Source organism: Bos indicus x Bos taurus, chromosome 16 (genome assembly GCF_003369695.1).
Source record: "Bos indicus x Bos taurus breed Angus x Brahman F1 hybrid chromosome 16, Bos_hybrid_MaternalHap_v2.0, whole genome shotgun sequence".
Lineage (NCBI taxonomy): Eukaryota > Metazoa > Chordata > Mammalia > Artiodactyla > Bovidae > Bos > Bos indicus x Bos taurus.
In genome coordinates, this window is record NC_040091.1 from 61,277,834 (window position 1) to 61,298,614 (window position 20,781).

Consider the following 20,781-nt stretch of genomic DNA (forward strand, 5'->3'; position numbering starts at 1 on the left):
ACAAAGAGTTAACTTACAGCTCCAATTAATAAAGTTCCTGGGCATTAGGAGTGTTTGAATCTAAACCCCTCAGATAGCTCTCTAACTCGCCTGACAAGTTTACCCGGACTCCTACAGCTATGCATACGATTGTTTACAGTCTCTCAGCCTCAAGAGGCATGGGAAGCTTAAGATATTCGAATAGCTTAGAGCCTCTCAGAGAGTTAGAAACTGTCAGAATAAAACTAGTAAAAGATTTCATTGATGAGCCAATGCTTGCTGCCAAGTTTCCACATCCCCTGTATTGTATCCTTGAATATGTATTCATTAATATAGCTGGTATGTAGAAAAAATAAGTAGTGGCCTTGGTATTAGCCACTTTAGATCCTTAAGGTAATAAATTCTTTCCTTTGTTGTAAACCCAATACACCTCTGCCCTATAGGAATGCAACTTTATCTAACACCTTCGGAAGATGGTGCCAAACCTTAAAATAATTACTCTTAGAGAAAATAAGTCTTAACGGTTGACAAACCTTTGTCAAGAGTCATAAAATGTTAATAGGCCTTCTGGCCAGAAGATGATGTAAATCACCTAAACCATTTGTATACGATAAATTTGCAGGAAAGAAACCCTAGTTTATGATAAGGATCAAAGACTGCTCACTTTGCATGATTTCACATCCCCTATTATCCTCTATGTGTAACTTAGGGTATAAAAGACCCTGTTGAAAATAAAGCTACGGGCCTTGCTCACCTAAGCTTGGTCTCCCCATGTCATTCTTCCTTTTCACATTCCGGCTGAGTCTCCATCTGGAGCGCGGAGGTCCTCTGCGACCATTTATTTGCCTGGGCTTCTAAGACCCACTCGAGAAGGTGTCTAAGGTGGGGCACCTTCCGCTATTCGAGAGGGTGCCTGCGGCCTCTGTGGTCAGAGCTAACCTGGTGTCACAGGTTATATTGATTTTCCGCGTAAACCAAGCTACTCAGCCTCTTTTCTCCACTGAATTTTCCTACTGAGCTATCCTCATTCTATTACTCTTTATATCTCTAATTAATATTTAAATAAATCGCCGACACCGTCTCTCCTTCGAATACCCTGGATCAGCCGGGGCTGGACCCCGGCACTGAACCTCTTCTCTTTTCTTCTTTTTTTAAATCTTATTTTCTTTCCAGTGTTTAAGATGGGTAGTTTCTATTCTTCTGTTTTCCAGTTTGCAGACTCTTTCCTCTGTCTTCTCTACTCTGCTGTTATGTCTTCTGTTTTCTGAGACTAGGTATTTCCTTGGTGAGGCTTTTAATTTTTTTATTGTTTCAAATATTTATTTAATTGTTCATTAAAGCATTTTCATTAAGTAATTCCAGCATATCATCTCATTTTTGGCATCTACTGATACACTTTTTTCCTTCAATTTGTTATCTTCCTTGTTCTTGGTATGACTAGTGATTTTCAATTGAAAGCTGGATATTTTATGTATTTTTATTAAAATGAATAGAAATTATATATGATGGTATACTTCCTTATTAAAAAGGAAATGTCTCATTTAATATAACTAAAGCAAAGATGGAAATCATTAGGCATGCTGAAAGCAGCAACTTTTAAGTGTCAGTGCTAACACGTTGGTTTTAAAGAGATTATCTGGGTTCTCTAATAAAGCGTAAAAATGAAAAATGTCTGTAAGATGCTGGCTGCTGCTGCTGCTAAGTCGCTTCAGTCGTGTCCGACTCTGTGCGACCCCATAGACGGCAGCCCACCAGGCTCCACCGTCCCTGGGATTCTCCAGGCAAGAACACTGGAGTGGGTTGCCATTTCCTTCTCCAATGCATGAAAGTGAAAAGTGAAAGTGAAGTCTCTCAGTCGTGTCCGACTCTTAGCGACCCCATGGACTGCAGCCTTCCAAGCTCTTCTGTCCATGGGATTTGCCAGGCAAGAGTACTGGAGTGGGGTGCCATTGCCTTTTCCAAAGATGCTGGAAATGATGTCATAAAATAGTATGTCTAAAAGACAAGATACAATAAAGGGTTTTATTTTTTATTTTTAGTTCTTAGGAAACTAAATCCTCATACAAGATGTACATCTGTTACTTGACTTTTTCATATTCAGCATATACAAGTTTTTAGAGACACATTGTATGTGTAGGCTGCCAGGAACCATTTGCCTTCCCCAAATATTTGTTGGAATGTAAGGCATTGTGCAGAAAGTTTAAAAATGAGTAATTAAAACACAGTGCTTGCCCTCAATTCAACTTGGCAAATGTTGAGTTCCTGCTGTGTGAAGTGGAGTACATAGGCCCTGAAAAAATGCTGACATGAGATCTTTCCCTAAAAGACATTACAATTTAATGGAATATACATATGCAATTCACTGCATTTTAAAGTTAAATTCTTTTAAAAATAGTAGATAGGGTATAGTCTTGTAGGAAAGAGAGAAAAACTACGTTTGCGTGTGTGCATGCTAAGTCACTTCAGTTGTGTCCAGCTGTTTGCAACCCTATGGACTCTAGCCTGCCAGGTTCCTCTGTCCATGGGATTCTCCAGGCAAGACTGGAGTGGGTTGCCAGGCCCTCCTCCAAGAGATCTTCCCGACCCAGGGATCAAACCGGTGTCTCCTGCGGCTCCTGCACTGCAGCCAGATTCTTCACCGCTGAGCCACCGGGAAAGCCCCCAAAATATGTTTATGTAGTAATAGAAGACAATGTAAGCACAAAGTATTTAGCTCATTCCTTTTCTCAAAACCTCCAACCCAGTCTTTCCGTTTACTTTCACAGATTACCTTTGTCTCCTGTTACCCTGAAAAAATTGAACCTATCAGGTCATTTTCCTTCAGCTGTCTTCTACCTATATACATAATTTTTTAATCAAAACCTATTCTCATCATATTTTTCCCAGACTGGGGAACAAGGTTTCCCACCTTAGTGCTCTGACCTTATTTCCTCATATCTCTTTCAGGATCTTGCTCCAGCACTCACCCGTTTTCTTTCCTAAGTCTTCAATCTTTTCATCATCATTGGCTCTTTTCCTTCAACCTATATATATGCTCAACAGTCTCTCACCCTAAAAAGACTTTCCTTATCTCAGTAAGCCATCTGGTCTAGTCTGTTTCCTTTTCTCATTCCTACCTCTGAAAACAGTACTCTGCCTTTCCTTATTGTCTCTATTCTGATAGTCATAATGACTTTATATAATAACTTAAACATATTTATGAACCTTGAAATGTTTACAAATACAGAATTAAAATTTATTTTGAAAGAGCTAGGAGAAGGTCTGTAACATTTGAAAGAGCTCTCATCTCTTCAGATCTTTGGTATAAAGAAACACAGGGAGAATAAACTCAACCAAGTTTAGCCAAATGCAGTACAGATAGAAGACTTCTATTTCTGATTATGTCATTGCCCTTTTCACAGAAGAGGCTTGTATTATTTTGGTGCTTCCGAAATGGTTTCAATCACTGGCTACATGTATATGACTCCCCAGTATGTATCTCAAGTTTGTTTATTTTTATTTCCAGTTGTTTTCTGGCCATCTTCCACCTTGATGTCTCATAGGTATCTCAAAGTCAGTATTCCAAAGCTAACCATTTTTATTCCCTAAGGTTTCTTTAGCACCACACTCACCAGTGTTTTTTACCTCAGTTCTTGGCACTGTCCCACCCAGTCAGCCAGGTTAAAAACTAGGAGTCCTCCTTTGGGTCTTCCTTGTGGTCCAGTGGTTAAGACACTGCTCTTCCACTGCAGGGGCCACAAATTTGATCCCTGATTGGGGAACCAAGATCCCACATGCCTTGCAGCATGGGCAAAAAAAGAGGGAAAAAACAACAGCAGTAGCTAGGAGTCATCCTTGACTCTACCCTTCTCATCTTCACACTTCACCAAATTCTGACAATTTTGGTTCCTAAATATTTCTCAGTTTTTGCCTGACCTCTCTATACCTTCTATTTGCTCTCAATTCTAGTCCTTATCTTTTCTCACTGAGCTACCACAAGAGCCTTTTCATTAATACACCACTTCCAGTCTTCACTCCTCATAGTCATCTCCTTTATAGTATCTAGCACTGCATTATTCACTAATGTAGCTACTAGCTACATGGAGCTATTGAACACTTGAGATGTGCCTAGTCAAAATTGGTGTATGTTTTATATGTGAAATACAACCTGAATTTTGTAGACTTGGTATGGAAAAGAGTGTAAAAGGTCTCCCTAAGAATTGTATACATTATATTATTATTGGTCATACATTAAAATAACATTTTAGGTATATTAAATATATTATTAAAATTATCTTTACCTGTTTCTTTTTAGCTTTTAAAATATGGTTACTAGAAGATGTAATATTATGTATGTAACTCTTCCTCCAGCTTTTCATGTAGCTGGCTCCTTTTCACTACCCAGATATTCTTGGAGATCTTCTCTGCATTTACACTATCTATTTAAAGGAATTCCACCAAAATCACTCATGTCACCATGTTCTGTTCATGGCACTTTTCACTATCCGAAATCATCTTGTTTATTTGTGTATCTGATAATTGTCTACCCCAAGTAAGTAGTAAACTTCATTAGGGTAGGAAGTTTGTCCACTGGTGAATTAGATTCATAACTGTGTACATGGTGTCTAGAATAATATCTCGCATTTAGTAAGTAGGTGTTCATTTGTTGACTGAATGATCTCTACTCTTTGATATGGCTCTCTCTGCCTCACAAACCTGATTAACTCAAGACTTGACTTTCAAGACTCAACTCAAGTAGCACTTCCTCCAGGAAGCCTTTCCTGGCTTCTGAAAGTCTTAACCTGTTGATTCCCTCTCTGTACACAGTTCTGCAGATACACTTACACACTGTGCCTTTGTTCATTTTACATCCTCTTTCACACTTAACCCTTAATAATTCTTCAGTGTACTTCTGTTCTCTAAAATACACCTGGTTACCCAATAGACAACAGATTTTTCTTTGCAGCTGATCTAACATATGTATATAAAACACAGCTTATAGTAGTAGACACTCAGTAAACATTTGTTGAATGAGTAGATGAATTCCTGTGTCCTTTATAAAAACAATATAACAACATTAAACACTTCTTTAAATCATTTATAAAATATCATCACCCTATTAGTAACTGTTTTCTTGTTGTTGTTTTATTTTATATTTATTTTTTAACTTTATTGTATTGGTTTTGCCATATATCAACATGAATCTGCCACAGGTATACACTTTAGCCCACTTTCTTCCTTTTTCTTTTAGTTTAATTATACAAGTAAAACATGGATATGTATATATCACTGTAAAAAACAAAATTCAAATAATACATAAATAAAGTTAAAAATGAGTCCCCTTAATAATCTTACTTTCTTCATCAGGGATAGCTACCTCTGTCTTTTTCTATTAACATAATGTTATATACAGTATGAAATGGTAATATGTGTGTAGTTTTTAAATTCTGCTTTCCAGATACCTTGGAAATATTTTTAATATTTCTTAATAGTTTATGGAGCTATTTTTTTGAGTTGAGATGGTCTTAGAGAAATGGTGCTGTCTAGTAAAAAAAACTTCCTTTGATTAGGATTCCTATTACTAGCTTCCTTATTTATCCTTAGGCCTAGTGATTATCATTTTTGTCTGTCATTTTAAGATTATGAATTTTCTATAATCACAGAGTTGAAAAGAGGTAGAGTCTAGATTCAAACCCATTTCTTCTAACATCAAACCCACCTATCTTTCCACCTACTGACTGTCTCGCTGAACTTCAGCTTTCTTAACTTTAAAATGGGAATATAATGTCTCTCTTGCCTGTTCTAGGATAAATTAATAACCACCTAAGGAGGTATAACACATGTGACACAGATGTGTAATAACACAGATATTAACTGAAATGTATTTAAAGATCACAGAAGTTTTTGATCCATTAATTTTCAGAGAACCATGTTAGTCTCATAATTCAGTGCTTTGATGCTTTTAGGTTATAGGAATAGAACTAGGAATTTGCTAGATGCCAAACTCATTCATAACTCAGCTTACCTATATAGGCTTGGGCTTTGAAAACAGTGTCCCCAGTCTGTTTTGTTTCCTTGTTTAATTTCAGATTAAAAACTAGTAAGCTATTACCAGAGTAGAAAGGTTTTGGTTGAAAGAACACTGTTCACTTTACATACATTGCCACTTTTTTCATATTTAACATGCTGCCTGACTCTTTAGACCTCATGGACTGTAGCCCGCCAGGCTCTCTGTCCACGGAATTCTCCAGGCAAGAATGCTGGAATGGGTATCCATTCCCTTCTCCAGGGGATGTTCCCAGCCAGGGATTGAACCCATGTCTTATTGCAGATCTTTACCGTCTGAGCCATGAGGGAAGCCTTATTTAATATATCCTTCATGAAATATTGCTCAGGATGATGTCCATATGTGATTTTTTCTGTTTTCTCTCTTAGCAGTTTTCCTAACATACTCTTTTGCTTAATTCTTCCTATGAAGCCTAATAGGTACAAAACTCTAAGAAGCTTATTCGTTTTAGATTCAGTGGATACCATTACCATCCATATGTCTGGTATTAATTATGCTTCTAATATGGCAGGTGTGTAATAGAAGCTTAGGGTAGAATACCAATGACTTGATTTTCTGTGATTCTGAACATTACTAAAGTGGGCTACCAGAGTTAGCCAACAGAGAATTAGATGTAATTGCTTGCCTAAAGTGATAATATCTTCCTGATACAATCCCTGAATACCAATGAAGGCAGATAATTTCAGGGAGACGCACTCCTCATTTAGGAGATGGGAAAGATCAAGTAAGGGTGATAATTAAAAAGAGACCAAAAATACAGCATTTGTAGACCAGGTGCCTGTTAATCATTGTTTGAAGAAGTTCATAAGATACAAATTACTTATTCTAAAATACTGTATTAAAATATTTTTAAGTCAGTGAGTCCTTATGTATGTTTCATAGAAACTTCATAGAAATAATATGGGATTAAAGGAAGGCAATTCAGCCCATTGTCCCATTTTAAGAATTATATTCTAAAGATGGAAAAGTGAAAAATGAAAATGTTAGTCACTTAGTCGTGTCTGACTCTTTGCAAGCCCATGGACTGTAGCCTGCTAGGTTCCACTGTCCATTTAATTTTCCAGGCAGGAATTCTGGAGTGGGTAGCCATTTCCTTCTTCAGGGGTTCTTCCTGACCCAGGGATCAAACCCAGATCTCAAACCCAGGTCTCCCATGTTGCAGGAAGATTGTTTACTGTCTGAGCCACCAGTGAAGCCCATATTCTAAAGACAGAACTTGTATTTAAAAGCTAGAAGAAATAACAGAAAATTAGCACATTATTTTTAGTTTCATTATTAATTCATTTTTCTGTCTTTTTCTCTGTTGTTCTTATTTTGAATGTATGATGAATGAATTGTATTACATTGCTAAATTTGCTTTATTCTTTACAAACCTTAGTAGATGAGTTACAGATTTTTTTTTAATGCAACCATGATGCTAATTATTGAAAATATTACTCAGCTAGACTCTATGTCTGTATATAGAATGAAGTGAACAGGTATGTCAGAACATACCTGACTAAACCTATGTAGTAAGTAAATATTATGTTAAATCTTGTAAATTGATATTTTGTATAGCACCGTGTTATAGTACAAATATTAACTCAGTTTGCTTTTGATGGAGGAAAGTTTTGTGGAAATAGTTTAAATCTTAAAATGTGTTTATATCCAAGCTTAACTGTTCATTAGAATCAGCTATGGGCCATTTTAAAAATTTGTATTTCTGTTCCCTACCACTGACTTTCCAGGAGAAGAATGTGGTGTCCTGGCATGTTTAAATAGTAGCTCTCATCCGGGAATGGGGATGGGGCACTGATTTGCAGTGTTTGCTGATTTCCATGGTGTAAATACAGACTGCCACCGTAGCCAATTTCAAGCTACTAAGATGATTCATGTGGAATGTTGGGAGATGATGTATAGTATTTCCATTATATAGATACAATAAACATATATAACCTAAAAGAACAAATAATATCAAATTTTAGTAAAATAATTAGGAAGTGATGAATCTGAGTTTTCATTGCCTTTGTTTTTAATATAGCAGATTATAAAGTTTATGTAATTTAACTTAAAATGACTGTGTTTAACAACCAGTTTGCAAAGTTTTGAAAATTTATTAATCAGCTCATAAAGCTGGTACAAACTGTTGCTAACAACACACTGGAGCTCAGAGATATCTGTATCTTTGTTTAACCAACTAAATAGTTCTGACGAAAACAACCTGCCAATCAGGTATTTTTCTGAAATATGGATCTGATCCTAAGTCACAAGAAAGCATTCCACAGTCAGACCCAGAATGTCTTCTAGCCTCATTTCAAAGCATACCCACTCCCCCACATCTTCTGTTTCACCCACACTAGACTTAGATTACTTGAAGCTTCTCAAAACATGCCTTGCACTTTCCCACCCTCATGCCTTTTCATTAGTTTCTTTTAGCCTTGAATAGCCTTGCCTCATCTGCCTGACTTTTGCAACACTATTTATTTATCCTTCTAGAAATAACTCAAATGCTGCTTCCTCTTATTTCATACTTTTGGAAACAGTCCCATTCTCCTTGATGTTCTCATAGTACTTTGCTTATTTTATTTTGAGCTCCAATTATCATCAATAACAAATGGCCGTTTCAACTAAATAGATTATAGATGTTTAAAAGGCACCTTTGAATAATACTGTACTTAACACCTTAATGTATAAAATGATTAATAAGAACTTTTTATTTGTTTGCTTGCTTGGCCGTACTGTGATCCTTGTGGGATCTTGGTTCCCTAACCAGAGACTGAACCCAGGCCCTGGCAATGAAAGCACCAAGTCCTAATCACTAGACCACCAGGGAATTTCCAGCACTTGTTTATTTTACTAGGAAGGATTATGGATAATGCATGATACAGCCTTTACTTTCTGATCCTTTGGGAAACTGATTGAAATCTAAACTTTTTTTGAATTAGATGACACCTTTTTTTTTTTTTTCCTGATGATTGAGGACCATTTAGTAGTAATTATATACCTATGCCTTATAGCCAGAAAACAGATATAACATCATGATAACTTTCAGACTTATCAAAGAAGAGTTTCATTGGAGAATATACAAAGCACTTAAGAGTGAAAAAGATAAAAGTTGTGTATTATTCTGATTTAGTGCACTTTATAATGTTGTCTGTCAGCTTAAAACCCTCATAGCTCAGTTGGTAAAGAATCTACCTGCAATGCAGGAGACACCGGTTCGAAGATCCCCTGGAGAAGGGATAGGCTACCCACTTTAGTATTCTTGGGCTTCCTTGGCTCAGCTGGTAAAGAATCTGCCTGCAATGTGGGAGATCTGGATTCAATCCCTGGTTTGGGAAGATCCTCTGGAGAAGAGAAAGGCTACCCACTCCAGTATTCTGGCCTGGAGAATTCCACGGAACTGTATAGTCCATGGAGTTGTGACGAATCAGACATGACTGAGCGACTTTTACTTCATCATTAAATAAAATCCAAAAGGAGCAAAAATACCATGCTTTGCTTTGTGGTTTGAGAGAAATTTGCTTTCATATATGTTCTTAAGGATACATTCCTTATCAGTTGTCGCTTTGTAGCATTTTATCTAGAATTAAAATTACCTGTTTTCACAATAAATATTGATAAGATCTAAGTATGGGAAGGAAATGTTGTTCTAAAGTAAAAACGATCCAAGAATTTCTCAAAGTGAATGCAGCACATCCCTTGTTAATGGTGTTTCATACATTTTTTAAAAATCTTTGACCCAAAGCTGCCACCTGATGGCAAAAATTAAAATGACAACTTTTGTAATATTCTAAACCTCCATCACAATTACTTGAAATATTATGTTTTCAGCATTGAGCCCCTAAATTCTAAATGCACTTTTGTATAAGTTTTGTATATTTGTTGAATGTTTGATAATTATTTTGAATTTCAGATAAATCAGATTTATTACTTAACTTTTTTTAGATGGGGATCCTACTAAGGAGATTTACTTAAAATCTATTTATGGAGCTGGAGGAAGAATCTGTTTTTTAATTAGTTTTACTTAATGAAGAATTTTACTCGAATGTAGTAATTTTCTCTTTCCCTTTTCTTTCTTCAGAACAACGTCACTCAGACACCATGGTGTTCTTTTATCTGTGGATCGTCTTTTGTATCATCAGTTCCTGTTATACCCTCATCTGGGATCTGAAGATGGACTGGGGTCTTTTTGATAAGAATGCAGGAGAAAACACCTTCCTCCGGGAAGAGATTGTATACCCCCAAAAAGTATGTACAAAGAGTGCTTGTATTTATTTTTAAAAAAGAAAAAACACAAAAACAGAACACTCAGGTATATTACAGTATATACCCAACACCAGCCCACTTAAAATAATTACCAAAAAATGCTAATCCATTCAGTCAGTAAAAATGTACCAGATGTTAACTATATTCTGGGTGCTGTAGGAAATAAAACAAAGTAAAATTCTGGTTCTCAAGGACGCTATAATCTATGTTCTAAACAGATAAGTAAACAGATTGCAATACAATGTAATAAAGACTAGAATAGAGGAATAAATAATTAAATATCTTTTATGATTTGTTTTTTAACATGCAGTTCCCTGTGTCTCATGAGACTTAGGGAGAAGCCGGGTGGGCTGCAGTCCATGGAGTTGGCTGCAGTGCATGGGGTTGTGAAAGAGTCAGGCACGACTCAGCGACTATGCCCTACCTTAGGTCTCACATGCCGTTTCCTCTTAGTTTACCTTGCAAATTCTTGTTCCTTCTTTTTATTTTTATTTTATTTTTTTAGCATTCTACATCAAGCTGCTTATTTATTTTTAAAATTTGTTTATTTATTTTTGGTCACACTACATAGCATGTGGGATCTTAGTTCTCCGGCCAGAGATCAAACCCATGTCCCCTGTAGTAGAAGCTCAAAGTCTTAATCATTGGACTGCCATGGAAATCCCTTGTTCCTTCTTTTTAAAAGTCAGTTTGTTCCTTTCTCTCCAAGCATAATTAGCCAATCGTCCTAGTCCCATTTTACACGATACAAACTTCCAATTATGGCAGTTATCACATTGCATTTTAATTACCTGTTTAGGTATCTGTATCCCTTACTATCCAGCATAGTCCCAGGCATACAGTAGACAATGTTTGTGGAATGAATGAATGAATAAATAAATAAATAAGTAAATACTTGACTGAATGAGCAGTGCTGTGAAAGCACAAAGGAAAGAGGTGTGCCTGACTTTGCTGGGTACATCAAGAAGGCTTTTCCTGTCATTTGTTTCAATCAGTTTTCTTAAAGTTTCGATTTGATCCAAAAATACATGGATAATTACTTGAGAATCATTTGAGCACCTTATCTAAATTATGAATGAAAGGATGAGAAGGACTGAATTAAAAAGTCAGTAGACCAAAAGTATCTTTACTCAGATATTGAAAGAAACTAAACAATGAATTGGGAATCCTTATAAGTGAATTCTAACCCCAGCTCTCTCACTAATGAGCTACATAACTTTAGACAACCAGACTGCAGTGTATTCCGTAAGGTAGGATGTTACACTAGATTATCTCTTGATCCTTTCCCAATCCTAAAATTCTGTATGCAGAGGAGAGTATAAATTGGGCCACTGATATTTTATACTATGTCAAAATGTCATCAATACTTCAGAACTGAACTTCGAAAAGTGTGTGACTGTGTAATATGTAACTGGTGCTTAGGGAAGGCTGTTTTCAAGTGTGAGGATTGAAAATAAATGATAGACTGAATATGATGAATGATATGTTAGGGTAACTTCATATAAACAAATGAAGGCAGAAAAGGAGATATTCATTGACAGTGATTTTTAAGTCTCATTTGAAAAGAAAATTTTAAAAAGTAATATTAAGCACAAGTCAGATAGCAGACATGTGTTCAAGAAAAGATGGCCTTTTGTTCACCAAATGCATGTGGCTTTGCTCCTTGTACTGTTCTTGCCTTACTGAGAGATGTAATGCATTTCTATCTTATTATGATGATTGCTTTGATGAACTATTTATATCTTTACATAAATGTTAACCTGTTCATCCTTTAAGTACTTTTTTATTTCTATGTAATAAAATTAGTTAATAGAATCTTCCACTTGCTTTGTTATTACATATTTTTATGACCCATTTTTAGGGTCATAGTATGCTTTTGTACATTAGGCTTTACAAATATATAAGAAAAATGTCCTAGAAGATCACCATACCCCTCTCAGCTTTAAAAGGGCAAATACTGGAGTTAAATTTGTTGTGCTAAAAAAGGGAAGAAGCTATATGTGCAGTTCAGTGGGTGTTCATTTAAAAATTAAGAACACAGCTATATGAACCTTAAACTAAGTTCCTTGGCATTAACAGTGCATACTGTTGAGCACCATACCCAGGTCCAGGAAGCATTTATGTTATCTCCATATTAAAATTTAACTTTTTTGTATCTCTTGACCTCAAGTTAAGTGTATTCCTCCCAAAAGACTTTTAATTTTTGGTAACATCAGCTCCCACATCAGTCAACTGTGGATCGGCTTGATTGGCTCTTAAAGACATACAAAATTGCAGCTTTTCATCAAAACACCTAATAATGATTTCACTGCATGTGGATTTATCCAAAAATTACATTATTGATGTATTGAATGGCTGGGGGAAGGGACAGAGAGATAGTTAATGTGTTTTTAAAAATCTTCATAAAATTAATCATAGTAAGCAATGAATAATGTCTAAAATTGATTAATCAAGATATAGCAATATACACACATTATTTAGAAATGTGGAAGATAATGCTCAAGATTTGAAGATGTTTGCCCCTAAAGAATAGGACAAGAAGAGGACTGCTGTTTCTTTTGTTTAGTAGCCTTCTAACATGACTGATGTTCCTTTGCTGACATTCTTTTAATAAAATAAATGCTATGATTTAATACATAGCAGTTCTAGTTCCCATAAGATGTTGTAGCCTTTAAATACATATTTTAAAGAGCTGGATATCTTGAGATGAATAGAAAATCCGTGAATTATAGTTCCAGTCAGTTGGCAGTTTGTGTGCTTAAGACTGTGTAGCTAAAACTGAAAGAATTAGTTGAGTGCTTGTCTTCCCCATGTGGAAATGGGACATCCCTTAAATTTAATTGTTAGTGAAATCCAAGCTTCGTGTTATTTTCTGACATCAAAAAAGAAGGAAAAACTTTTTTCAAATGTAGGGTAAGGCAATTTGAGAATAAAAGTGCAAATAACAGAGTTAGTAAATCTCATATTTTCTAATTTGAACTATTGAGCCATTGGTATATCACATACATTTTAGAATGTCATCTCAGTCAGCTCGAGAATCTCATCTGGTTTGTATTTCTGGGGTCTAGAAGAGAGCCTAGTATACAGTATGGGAATGAAGTATTAATATGTTTGTTAAAGGATCACTGAAATTCAGTAAAACTTCATTTTGAATATTGTCCTATATATGAAAAAAAACTAAATTGGTGAAGTCTTTTAAAATATGGAACTCTTTATTTCTTTTACTCACGCCTGTCAGTATGATATGTGACTCTTGTTTACTGTGCTAGGTATGCTTATTTGTAAGAAACACATTGCTTATTATCCCTCAGGCCTACTATTACAGTGCCATCATAGAGGATGTGATCCTGCGCTTTGCTTGGACTATCCAGATCTCAATTACCTCCATGACTTCATTGCCTCATTCTGGGGACATCATTGCTACTGTCTTTGCTCCCCTTGAGGTTTTCCGGTAAGCAGACTACTGTAAAGTTTATCAGATATTTTTTTTTTACCTAAAATGTTACTCAGTACTTATAAATTAGATTTTATTAAAAACTTATACCTGAAAAGCTTAAAATTTCCAACTTTTCTCAGACTTCTTATCTGCCTCAGTGTTGGAAAATTCTGACTGAAGGACTAAGAGATTAATTCTTACAAAGTTATGCTGATGATGACTTTTTTAGAAGCTTTTTTTAAGAATTGGACTCCATTTGAATATCCAAATGACTAATGAACATATGGAAATGTTCTTTACATGATTAGTCACCAGGGAAATGCAACTTAAACCTACTTTTGAGATACAGCTGCTCACCTGTAAATGCTAAAATGAAAACTACAGACACACCAAGTATTGATAAGGATATAGAACAATTGGAATTTACAAACACTGCAAGTAGGAGGAAACCAGTATAATAGACACTCTGGAAAACTCTTTGTCAGTATCTACCAAAGCTGTGCATGAACTCTTGGATATATAGCAAACAGAAATACTGACTTAAGGCCACCAAGATCCACATACAAGAATGTTCACAATAATAGTATTTGCAGCAGACCAAAGTGGAGACTACACAAGGGCTTAGCAATACTAGAGCATATAGATAAATTGTGATATTTACACACATGCAAATCTATTCAGTAATGAGCAAAAGACTAAATACAAAAACATGAATGAATCTCACAAGGCAAAGTATTGAGCAAAAGAAGTTAGCCACAAAAGAGTATGTCCCTGTATGAGTTCAAATTTATGAAGTTCAAAAGCAGGCTAAATTTATCTATGGTATTAGAAGTCAAAATAGTATTTGCCCTTGTGGGACAGTGAGTGGAAGTGGCACCAAGAGAACCTCCTTGAGTGGGGAGTGCTAAATCGCTTCAGTTGTGTCCGACTCTGTGTGACCCCATAGACGGCAGCCCACCAGGCTCCCCCATCCCTGGGATTCTCCAGGCAAGAACACTGGAGTGGGTTGCCATTTCCTTCCTCAGTGCAGGAAAGTAAAAAGTGAAAGTGAAGTTGCTCAGTCGTGTCGGACTCTTCGAGACCCCATGGACTGCAGCCTATCAGGCTCCTCCGTCCATGGGATTTTCCAGGCAAGAGTACTGGAGTGGGGTGCCATTGCCTTCTCCTGAGTGGGGAGTAAGGTGCAATAATGTTCTGTTTCTTGAAATGTGTGCTGATTACACAATGGGGGTTCAATTTGCTAAAATTCATTATGCTGTGTCCATCATACTTGTTCACTTCTCTGAGCGTGTGTTACACTTAATAAGTTTTTAAATTAAAAAAAATAATTGAGCTCCAATGGAAAGGTTGTGAGTAGAAACAGGGAGGTAAAAAGTCTTAGAACAGAGATTAGAATTAAAATCTTTTGAGAATCATATTTTGCAATTTAGCAACCTGGGTTATTTAGCCCACCTTCTCAGTGGAAACAATAAAAATGCCAGATAAAATGTTTTTTTAATCTTCCTAAAAGCATCAATGATCTGACATGATAGCCCAAACTCTTAAGTGAAGATAGGTACCCCATGATAAGCAGAACACTAAAGCTGATTTTGCACTTAAGAAATTTGCCAAACCAAAAGACTTTGAGATTCATCTGTGATAGCCAATTCAAATTTGTATGCACCTAATACATAGCTTGAAAATAGTAAAATGAAAGTTGACATTGCTAGAAAGTAAAAGTAGATAAATTTATAATTTTAGAGGAAAATGTTAGCATACTTTTCTCAGTGTAAACAAGTAATCAAGTAACAACTTCCCTGGTGCCTCAGTTGGTATAGACTCCACCTGCCAATGCAGGGGAGAAGGCAATGGCACCCCACTCCAGTACTCTTGCCTGGAAAATCCCATGGACGGAGGAGCCTGGTGGGCTGCAATCCATGGGGTTGCTAAGAGTCAGACATGACCGAGCGTCTTCACTTTCACTTTTCACTTTGATGCTTTGGAGACGGAAATGGCAACCTACTCCAGTGTTCTTGCCTGGAGAATCCCAGGGACGGGGGAGCCTGGTGGGCTGCCGTCTATGAGGTCGCACAGAGTCGGACACGATTGAAGTGACTTAGCAGCAGCAGGAGACACGAGTTCGATCCCTGATCCAGGGAGATGCCATATGCCACGAAGCAATTAAACTTGTGCCCTACAACTATTGAGCCTGTGCTCTAGAGCCTGAAGACCACAACTACTGAGCCCACATGCCACAATTACTGAAGCCTCTGAACCTTAGAGCCCGTGCTCTGCAACAGGAAAAGCCACAGCAACAAGAAGTCTGCACGCCGAAACTAGAGAGTAGCCCCTGCTCACCACAACTAGAGAAAAGCCCACACAGACATGAAGACCCAGCACAGACAAAAATAAATAAAATTTTAAGAAAACAAGTGATCAATTAACCAACTTTACCTAAATGACCTATGTAGAGCATTGCGTACAACCTAGCTACTAAATACAAATGCTTTTAAATGCACATGTAACATTTACCAAAATTAACCATGTGTTGGGCTGTATAAAGGAAGTCTTAACAAGTGTTAGAATAAAATCACAAAAAGATACCTGAAAATTCACAAACATTTAGAAATTTAGCAGCATATATATAAATAATCCATGGGTTGAAGTTGAAATTGCAATGGAGATTTTAAAATAATTCTGAATAGAAATGTCATTGAAATTCTCCATCACCACCACCTCCCCCCATTCTCTTTTTTCTCTTTCATGTATGCTGCTTTAATTTTTTTTCTAGTAAAAAAAAAAAAAAAAGAGGTAGCTCAATTACTTTTTTATTCTTGAGTTTTTCTTTTTAAAAAATTATTTGGTTAATAGAATCAGATGTTATATCACCCATTTAAAGCAGAAGCAAAAAATATCCTTTGAATCTTTTTTCTTCTGCAACTACTACCCATTTTTGTGCTCTCTTTTACAGCAAAACTCTTCAAGAGATAACTTTACTTGCTATCTCTGCTCTCTGACTCCTTCCCCATTCTCCCTTTAATTCATCTCGTCCTTTTCCCCAGTACTCAAACTAAATTGCTTTTGTTAAAAATTAATAACAGCAGCAAACACTAATGTGTTATCCTGTACATACCTGGCACTGTTCCAAGCACTTTACATGTACTAACTTAGTGAATCCTTACAACAATCTTGTCAGGTAAGTACTGTTACTATCTCATTTACTGATGAAGCATAAGTTAAGTAAATCATCCAAGGCTGTTACACTTAGTAAGTAGCAGATCCCTAATCTGAATCTAGACAGTCTCCCAGAATCTGTGCTCTTAGATCATATTGCCTCTTTATCCTCTGTCTAAATCCAGTGGTTCTTTTATCTGACTTTACCTCTCAGCAAAGCTTTTCATTTGATTTCTCAGAAACTACTCTCTTCTGTCTCACGGTCTGTTCCATCTCGATTTGTTTACTGGTTCTTTTTCCTCTTCCCAAATTGTAAATGTTGGTGTGCTCTAGGGTTTGATCCTCTTTACTCTTCTCCTCCACTTATTCCTAAGCCCATGACTTGAAATTCTGTTCTTATGCTGTCTATAGTCCTAGTCTCTCCCTTGAACTGCAAACTCATATCCATCTAGCTACTGAATTTTCCTCTTGGGTACCTAATGGCAATAGAAATAACTCAGATCTCTAGTAAATGGTCTCACCATTCACTGAAAACAAAAACCTGAGACCACCCACATCCCATGTCCAATAAGCCTCATCTTCGTAAATAAATCCTATCAGTCTGCTTCTCATCACCTCTGTTATCCCCACCTGAATCTAAGTCTCTGTCATCTCTAATTGATCTCCCTTCAGCTGTCTTTGATCTCTTCACAGTGCAGCAGATTGATCTTAAATCACATTATTCTCCAGCTCAGAACTCCTTGTTTTCTGACACACTGTAAGTCTAAACTCTATACTGTAGATTTTAAGGCTGTGGATCAGGCCCTTTTCTACCTCTCTATTTTCATCTCCTGCCCTTTTTACCTTCCTGTTCCATTCCAGCCCCACTGACATTGCTGTTGTTTTAACACACCAAAGTCCTCTCCAGCGTGGGACCTTTTGTACTTGCTGTTTCCTCTGCCTTGGACCCTTTTCTTTAGAATTTTACCTGACTTGCTTCCTTACATCACTCAGATTGCTAGATATCATCTCCTCAAAGAAGCATGTTCTGTACCCTTGCCCTGCTTTATTTTCTTCAGAGCACATACTGTTAACTAATTGTTTATTTGCTTAATATCTGTCTCTGTTATTAGAAATTATACAGGCATAGGCTTTGTCTCTGTCATACTGTGGCTTTTCCTGTCATACTGTAGGTATTCAATAAATATTTGTTCAATAAAGTGAAAGAATGAGCACTCTGAACCTGTGTTCCATGAGTCCCTTTCCTTTTCCTATTCCATTTTTGTCCCCTTCCCCTCAACACACACACCACCTTTTTCTATTCTAATATTCTAGTCCTTAATTCTTTTGTGTGTGTGTGTTTATTTCCATGAGTGGAAAGTTGATGTACTTGGAGGTCTACAGGTGATAGCAGTAGTATATTCGCCTTTTATAAGTAACTCACCTACTCCTACCCCGTTTTGCTAAGGCGATTTGTGTGGAACTTCTTCCGCCTGGAGAACGAACATCTGAATAACTGTGGTGAATTCCGTGCTGTGCGGGACATCTCTGTGGCCCCTCTGAATGCCGATGATCAGACGCTCCTAGAGCAGATGATGGACCAGGAAGATGGGGTACGGAACCGCCAGAAGAATCGGCCGTGGAAGTACAGCCAGAGCATATCCCTGCGCCGGCCTCGCCTCGCTTCTCAGTACGTATGGCTGCCACTTCTGTGAGATGAATTCCCTTCAGGTCTAAGTTTGGAGGAGAAAATAGTATTGTTGCCTTGAGAAATCTGATGGACAGAGGAGCCTGGCAAGCTACAGTCCATGGGGTCACAAAAGAGTCTGCACCTGACTTAGCGACTAAACAACAACATTTAAGAAACAGTCATGTTGAACCTGATGAAATTGCTGGTGTTCAGCCATTTTTCACAACCTATGTATAGAATGTCTTAATGGACACATAGTGTAAAATATTATTAGTATGTTAATTAATGTATTAATTAATACCTACTGATTTGGCATTAAAAGTACACTGGGAAAAACTTATTGGAGAATATTTTATTTGACTCTTAAGTATATCTTGTATAAAAATCATTTTCAAGTTGTAAATTTTAAGAACCCTGGTTCTGCCACTTGACATCTGTGTCATCTTGGCCAAATCACTTAGTTTCTCTATATTATTGCTCATCTCGAAATTGGGATTAGTATGGTCCCTGTTCAGAGGGTGGCTAGGTAGATTGTTTGTTATGACTTGGAATTTACACCAGTTTCCTCACAGAAAGAGCTCAATAAGTATAAACTATTATTATTTTTACTTTCTTAGTAAATACCTACAGCAATATTTTTATCGGTCATTGACTTTGTATATTCCTAAAAGTTGTTTGGAGGATAGCTGTACCCTCTAAGTGTAGGGTTTATGTGGCCACATTTGAAATTTAGAAACAGTAGATATCACAAAGGATTGGAATAAAAGAGGGGACAGGGCAGTTTTCTGAAGGATAAGGGAGTGTTTGGATAAGCTAGAGGCATAGTAAAGACATAAAGGTGGAAATGAGGAATGGAAAGAAAAGCCATGTGACTAGAGCTTGTAACAAATAGTAACAAAATTTAGCTGAATGAAGTATGATTGTAAAAGGCTGAAAGCTTTATCTTGTAGGCAGGAGGAAGTCACAGAGAATTTTTTCATAGAATGTTATGAAAGTAATACATTCATAACTTTCAGTGGCACTGTGCAACATATATTGGGAAAGGGAAAACTGAAGGCCGGATCAACTGAAAGACCATTGCAGTATTCTTAAGTATGGAATGTTAAAGACTTGGACTAGGGCGCTTACAGTAGGCCAAAAAAGAAAACAAGGAAACATTTTAAAGGAAGTTTAAAAAAAAAAATTAGAGATGGTAATAACCCACAGGGAGCAGAGGAGAAATTGCCTGAGCTTCAGATAGAATTTGTAAGTTCTCTGAAGAAGAGATTGTAGAGAAAAGCAGAGCAAGGAACTGTCTTGGAGAACAAGCACAAGCAAGAGAAAAAAAAAAGAACAAACAAACGGGGTAGGAAAGGAATGGTCAGGGAGGTCAGTAGGAAGAACGTCAAAACAAAGCAGGATGCTGTTACATAGAGCAGGAAGCAGAGTTTGAAGAAGCAAGAGGAGGGCATGTGGAGGCTGGTAGAGTTAGCAAGGTGAGGTCCACAAAGGACTGGAAGACAGTGCAATGGGTGGTCATCCCACTGAGCTCCTAAATTTGAAAGTCGAATCCTCGCCAGTCACCAGCAGAGGGCAATCCAGACATACACTCTTTCTGCTTCAAAAACAAGGAAGCAGTAGATCTTTATGTTCAGCTTCAGATGTTCAGTGGAAAAACACCAGTTTATTAGACTGCCTCCAGGGGAAGACATTTAGAACAATGGAGCAGCTTTTGTGCAAAGGAAGAGAGCAGCGAATCTAAAATAAGATCTGAGACTGAATGCTAACTTTGAGACTCTTGCAACCATATAACACATCCTTAACATTTTTAATGTCTATTTCTACCTCTGTTGAGTAATAATAATACCTACTTTACCTCATGGAGCTCATGAGTTGCAGAATATTTTGATGTTATCTAATACTCCATTTTTCATCCTGTGCAAGAATCTCTTTTATGGAATCCTGAATAGTTGATTATCTTATTTTGATTGACAGTCATCAGTGACAGTGAAGTTTATAACCATACAAGGCACCTGGTTTTATTGTTGGCTAGTTACTGTGGTAGATAGCTTTTGTTGAAATATGCTTCAGTATAACTTCAACCAGTTGATCCTGGTTGGGCTTTCTAACATGACTTAGTATTCTCTCTTATGTGTGCTGTGCATAGTCACTCAGTCATGTCCGACTCTTTGTGACCCCATAGACTGTAGCCCACCAGGCTCCTCTGTCCATGGGGATTCTCCAAGCAAGAATACTAGAGTGAGTTGCCAT

General features: G+C 36.9%; 1 protein-coding gene across 1 annotated transcript in view; it reads left to right on the top strand.

Annotated features, from left to right (window-relative positions):
- Positions 1 to 20,781, top strand: part of XPR1 (xenotropic and polytropic retrovirus receptor 1) — a 208,150-nt gene that overhangs the window by 180,925 nt on the left and 6,444 nt on the right. Inside the window, exons 12-14 of the mRNA XM_027565490.1 lie at positions 10,089 to 10,255; positions 13,585 to 13,724; positions 18,310 to 18,531. Of these exons, the coding sequence (XP_027421291.1) occupies positions 10,089 to 10,255; positions 13,585 to 13,724; positions 18,310 to 18,531 (529 nt within the window). The remainder of the gene's footprint in view (positions 1 to 10,088; positions 10,256 to 13,584; positions 13,725 to 18,309; positions 18,532 to 20,781) is intronic.